Below are 6,808 nucleotides of genomic sequence, written 5' to 3'. Positions count from 1 at the left end.
GCTAGTCCATTGAAAGTTTAATAGCGAAAGATGATGCGTCATATCACTCAATTACACTTTATCTTATGAGAGAGGGTGAATTGTTTGAAGTCATTGATTTCATATTCATGATTTATTGAATTTTTAGAATCTAATTACTATTATTCCTGATTTTAATTTTTCATCGGCTCATTTTATATTACTATTGCTATATATATAAGGATATAAACATACGACACAAAAACTTGAAGAATAAACACCATGAGGAGAGAGAGAGACAAGAGGAGAGAGACTTTTCAAATTTCAAATTCAAATTTGTCAACGTGCCATCGGAGATTGGCCGGAATCCACACAAGGATGGTAAATGGTATCAGGTAGCAAGACACCCAGTTACAAGGAAAAGAGTTTACCTTCCACAAGAAGAACCTGACCAGTTGAACAGCAAGCAAGAAGGAACAAAATCCTATGTCCAAGCACTACTACATACACCACAGGAAATCAAAGCCTCGGCACCACGATTGGGCAGAAAGCAGGGAATAGAGGAATCGAAACCGTCTACTCAATCTATAAAGGTACAAAGCAGTACAAATGACCCTATCAAGAGCAAGATTTCCAAAGCGGGCTGTACATCGGTTCTTATTAGTAACCTTCCAGATGTTATTGATCAGCGTAATATTTGGATAGCCCTCAATAAAAATCGTCAGATCAAGGATATCATATTACCCAGGCAACGCAACAGATTCAATAAGGTGGTCCCAAACATCCAGGCAGCAAATCAATTGATTGCATCTTGTAATGGAATTTGGTTAGCATGTAAACAAATTAGGCTAACCTTGGCTGCACAATCCAGCAACAAGGATTATGTTAACAAAAACATAAAGCAAGCAAGTCAACCGAAATTTCCACATAAACACAAAACCAAGAAGCAAGCGGAGAATGCACACTCGGAAAACAGGGAGGATTTAGTTCAACAACCAAATTTCAGAACAATCCAATGCACAATACAACCCTCTTGCCAGGAGATGCTCAGTCGTAGTTTCATTGGACTCACAGAGGAACCTATAGGAGAAGACACTATGCGCGAGAAATGCATTCTTAGGGGTTACAATCAGGTATCGATTCGACGACTTTCTCCTAGAAAATTTCTACTCACATTTAGCTCTGATGGGGACAAAAGATTAGCCGCTAGCGGGATTCTGGATTTGTTTTCCACCTTGGCAGAGGTAGAAGACTCAGATTTAATAGTCCCACGCACTACCTGGATTCTCTGTGATGGTCTGCCGCTGTCAGTATGGAATCGAAGTGCATGGGAAGCTATCTTAGGAGACTGGGGAACCTTGGTTACGGATTTCCCTAGCCACATGGACATCCCTACACATCTCAATGGTAGAATTTGTATCATGACTCATAAAGTGATTCCAATAGATGAAACTCTTAAAGTCATGATTGATGGGAAGGGATATTGGATTAGAATCAAAGAGACAGATTTGACATACGGGTGGAATGAGGGTAGATCCGCTACTCTGTCACAACCTCCCTCTTCATTTCATAACCTCTCTGCTAGTAATACATCTGGGGAGTTAAAAGTGCAGGAAAACTCCACAGGAAAAGACGTTTTAGAGAGCAGACATGATAGTAGCACAATTGGTGCACTTCCATGCCAACCAGTAGAGGAAGTGACTTCAGCAGAAGAAATATCGGATTTTTCCAATGACAAATGGCATGTTAGGGGCAATATTAATACCTCCTCTTCCGATATCAGTCAAGGCTCCGGCCTATTCTCAGACCTCCTAGAGAAAGCATATGTGGAAGCGGCAATGAATTCACCACGCGGGGACAAAATATACTTCTTTGAAAACAGATGGCAAGAGGAGGAGGAAGTTGCGGAGAATTTCGAAAAGTTGAACTTAGGCAAAAAGCGAGGCAGACCTAAGAAAATCATAAAGCTGAGAAATGCATTTGACTTCAAATGTTCCCGAAAGAAAATGAAACGACCTGCTAAAACCAGACCTCCTCAAAACAACAGAATGACTCAAAATGGTGACAGGCCCCAGGCTAAGAGAAGGACTACAACAAAACGTGCAGAGTCAAAGGGGAAACAAATTATAGAAAATGGGAAGGATTTAGCTCATCAAATCTTGGAATCAGCTGAACTTATGGGGTTAATTCTGCAAGAAGACAAGCAGCAGGCTTACGAGAAAATTCAACAGATAGTCATGGAATCTAGCTCCATGGGCCAGGTATAATTTTGTTGTTTATGGATAGAGTCAAATTACTAAGTTGGAACTGTAGAGGCATTAATAATGCCGTATCTAGAAAGAAAGTGAGAGAATTACTCAGTGCAACTCAAGCAGATATTCTCTGCTTACAAGAGACTAAGTGTGAGGATTGGACAACAGCCCTACAAGATTCTATCTGGGACAACAAATTCCATGATTGGATTACCGTAAAATCTGAAGGTTTGTCGGGAGGTGTAGCTCTCTCATGGGACTCTACCTTGATTAGTTGCCAAGATTACTCTTGTGAACAAAACTGGATTTGGTTCAAAGGAGTTTATCGTTCACAATTGTTCTCTTGTATCAATCTTTACATGCCTCATAAGAAAAGGGTAAGATTGAAAGTATGGCAAGACTTATCCAATATCATGAATATATGCAACACTGTACCAACATGCATAATTGGAGATTTTAACTGTATTCTTAGCCCAGATGACAGAATCAATTGTCATTATAGAGAATCAGATACAGATGAATTGAAAGCCTTCTTAGATAACACAAATATGTGGGACGTCCCCATGATTAAGGGCGAATTCACCTGGTTTGGCCCTCAAGGCAGATGCAGTCGCTTGGACAGGGCGCTAATCTGTTCTCTTTGGAGAGAATCTGGAACTTGGTCATTGGAATCGAAAGGTAGAAAGTCTTCAGATCATGCAGCCATCTTGTTAAGTCAATCTTCAATTAATTGGGGAAGCAAACCGTATAAAGTTTATAATGTTTGGCTCGATAGAGAAGACTTCACAAATTTTATCTTCTCGCATTGGGATCTGTTGAACAATTCCAATCTCTCCTTACATGGTAAGCTTAGATCCCTTAGGCTATCTATCAAAGAATGGTTCCAGGTTAATGGTAACTCTGCTAGCTCTATCAAGTCTCTCGAGGCAAAACGAGATGCTTTAGCGCCTATAGTAGGAGAGGAGGAAGAGAAGAAGAAAATCTCTCATCTCTTGCAAGAAGCATATATGGAAGAGCTTCAAATGCTCAAACAGAAAGCGAAAATTAATTGGGACTTAAAAGGAGATTGTAATTCCAGATATTTCCACCAAATAGTGCAATATCGGATTAAGAGAAATCTAGGCAGGTTTCCTCCTGGCCTAAACTCATCGTTCATCTGTCTTATCCCCAAAAAAGAGCACCCTCAGGCCCCAACAGACTTTCGTCCAATTAGTTTAATCAATTGTTCCTTGAAAATTCTTTTAAAAACTCTTTCCTCAAGACTTAGTAAGTGTCTTCCAGATTTGATTTCAAATGTTCAAGCAGGATTTGTTAGAAATAGGCATATGATGGACAGCTATCTCATAGTGGAAGAAGTAGTTCACAGCATCAGAACAAAAAGAACAGATGGCTTCATTCTTAAATTGGATTTCGAAAAGGCTTTCGATTCAGTCAATTGGCATTTTCTCTTCTCTTTGATGGATTCGTTTGGTTTTGGGGACAGATGGAAAATGTGGATCAAGACAATATTGGAAAGCACTCGAATGTCAGTTCTGATTAACGGGAGCCCAACCAAAGAATTTGGTATGTCCAGAGGGCTGCGTCAAGGAGATCCGTTATCTCCTCTTCTATTCAACCTGGTTGGAGAATTCCTTCACCTTCTGTTAGTAAAAGCTCAAGACCTGGGCTTCTTTAAAGGTCTACAGCTGGGAAACGGTCCTCTCATATCTCATGTGCAATACGCAGATGACACTGTTCTCATTTTTGAGAGATCATTAATATCTGATAAAGGTATCAAAATAATATTACTATTGTTTCGGATGTTGACAGGGCTTAAGATCAACTTCCACAAGAGTACTCTATATTCCCTCAACCCATCTAATGAGACAGCAGTTAGATGTGCAGAACTTCTAGGTTGTAAATGCAGTTCATGGCCCTTTACATATGTTGGCTATCAAGTTGGTTCCTCTTCAAATCGCAAGTCATTCTGGAAACCTATTCTTACCAAGGTCAAAACTAGACTAAGTCTATGGAAAGCTCATGTTCTAAATAAAGCAGGGAGGACAGTGCTAATTAAGTCAGTACTGAATTCCCTCCCTACACACTGGCTCAGTTCTCTTAAAGCTCCAAAGGGGGTGCTGTCATCCATTGATCAGATTCGTCGTAGGTTTTTCTGGAAGGAGCTTGATTCTTCTGATAATCCTGTCAAGAAAATGCACATGATTAAATGGTCAACAATTTGTGCTTCCAAACCCAATGGAGGGCTGGGATTAGGTTCTCTAATACGGAAAAATGATGCACTCTTGTCAAAGTGGTGGTGGAAATTTCAAAAGGATAAGGATAGTCTGTGGAGACAAGTGTTAATAGGCAAATATGGACCCGATTGTCTTAACCTTTTGAGGCGATCTGAGCAACAGCACCTTTACAGATCAATGTCCAATATCATGAAGAGCATAGTTAATATTTCCGAGGCTTGCTATACCAACTGCTGTTCTCCATACAACTTTGTATGGTGTGTTGGAAATGGCAGACAAATAGATTTCTGGTTAGATAATTGGCACAGCTCAGGTATTCTGAGAGATCAGTTTCCTTTATTGTTCCTCAAAGTGAAAGATCAAAGCATTTCAATCAGTAACATGAAAATAGCATGGAGAACAGGAAATTGGAATAGCTTGTGGAGAATCATGCCTACGGTTGAAAATGCGTTAGATCTCAACACACTCTCTGACATCATAGCACAATTGCAACTAACGGAGAAGCCAGATGTTATCAAGTGGAAGAATAACAATGGTATCTTTTCGTCGGCATTAGCATATTCACTCTCTGATATTTCCCACCAAACAAATAACAGATGGACTACTCTGTGGAGTATTAAAATCCCTCATCGAATTAGACTTTTTCTCTGGCAAAGTGAACATCAAAGACTCCCCACTCTAGCCCTCCTGGAAAAGAGATCAATCATTAGAGATGCCACTTGCCAGTGGTGCTCACAGAGCGTAGAAACTCAAGAGCATCTTTTCTTTGATTGTCCTTTGGCAACTTTCAGCTGGTCAGTTTTCAAAAATTGGACTAATTTCTTGCTCCCTTCCTTCTCGGAATTCCACTCAATTTCTCAATGTTTTGCAAGTGTAAGAGCAAAAAATCGAAGCCCAATTTCGGACATCTGTTTGGCATCTGTGTTCTGGTCCATTTGGTTGGCCAGGAATGATTTAATCTATAAAAACTCTAGAATTAGCCTCGCTTGCCTAGAAGTTGCTATCAAGTACAGAGCTTATCATTGGGCCAAGTTAACAAGTCTATGATACTCTCGAGATTTTGATGATCACACTAACAGCAACTTGATAACATAAAACTGTACTCTGGTAGCTAGCTGAGAACGAGATTATAACTCTGGTAGCTAGCTGAGAACGAGATTATAACTGTGCTAACAACTAATGTCTTTTGAAGTTATCATTGTTCTGTCAGCAAGCTTACAGGAATATTGACAGACTATCAGCAAGCTCACAGCGTACTGACAGGATGCTTATCGGATAAAGATCAAGTCCTATTTTCAAGGAGATTTAATAGGAAACGACTTTGTAAGGATTCTAATATTTGTATATATCTTATATAAATATTAGAGCTCAGTTTTATAAAGAGTTTTGTTCAAAAACGTTTTCCTAACAAATAGGAGATTTTATCTCAAAGAATCTTATCTTTAACAAACTCCTATTTAGTTTCAAACGGGTTTTTAATTTTTTTAATGTCTTACTGAGATGCTTTCAAACATGTTTTATCTTTTACTCAGTAAACATATATCATCCAAACGTTCATCATTCAATTCAAATTTAAACGTGAGGTTGTTACCAAGATCGTTGGGAAATTTGTTGGAGTATGACCGTTGGTATGATGTATATAAATTTGTGTGTGCTTTCATTTTCGGTAGAGAATAAGGAGAACACACCAAGCTTTCTGAAATACAACTCTTTACATTGCTAAATCGTTTGTTGAGCTCTAGTACTTATATTCGTATATATATCTATATTGAGAGTTCATAGTTTCGGTTGTATTACACTTATTCATTATATTGTTCAAGGTGTAATGTTTTGTTGCTGTGTATCGAGCTTGTGAAACAAGGGAACAAGGGGACTAGTTAGCTAGAAGAGTATACTTGGGAAGTATAGGTCTTGGAGAGCTTTTGGTTCGTGGTTCAGGGGTTTCAGCAGGCTGATAACAGGAACAAGGGAGAAAGGGAGTTATATTATTGAATCTTGTAATCGTTGATATTATTGATTAATAATATAATCTCTTACCAGTTGGTAGGGGACCAGGACGTAGACCATTAGGGTTAGGGGTCGAACCTGGCTAAAATTCTTGGTGTTGCTAGCATACTGCTTTACATTATCTGCATTGCATTTATCTTATTAGCAGGCTAACAGTTTACTCTGAAAATTAACAGCAGGCTGTCATTGACAGATTAATTATTCGGTAACTTATAAAAATCGGGTATATTAGCCAAAACACCTATTCACCCCCCCTCTAGGTGTCTAATTTCAATTGGTATCAGAGCTGTGTTTGTACTAATACTTCTGTAACAGGAATAGTATCGATCGATATGGCTGATAACTTTCAGGGAAAGT

General features: G+C 39.0%; 1 protein-coding gene across 1 annotated transcript; it reads left to right on the top strand.

The window, feature by feature from the left end:
• Positions 1-2,236: 2,236 nt before the first annotated feature.
• Positions 2,237-5,723, top strand: LOC135151459 (uncharacterized). The gene is made up of 2 exons (XM_064089913.1): positions 2,237-5,238; positions 5,666-5,723. Exons 1-2 carry the CDS (start codon positions 2,237-2,239, stop codon positions 5,721-5,723), a joined length of 3,060 nt encoding a protein of 1,019 aa, XP_063945983.1.
• The last annotated feature ends 1,085 nt before the right edge of the window (positions 5,724-6,808 follow it).

The sequence above is a fragment of the Daucus carota genome, chromosome 3 (assembly GCF_001625215.2).
Source record: "Daucus carota subsp. sativus chromosome 3, DH1 v3.0, whole genome shotgun sequence".
Lineage (NCBI taxonomy): Eukaryota > Viridiplantae > Streptophyta > Magnoliopsida > Apiales > Apiaceae > Daucus > Daucus carota.
Note: the sequence above shows the minus strand (reverse complement) of the source record. Positions and strands in the feature narration are given on the sequence as shown.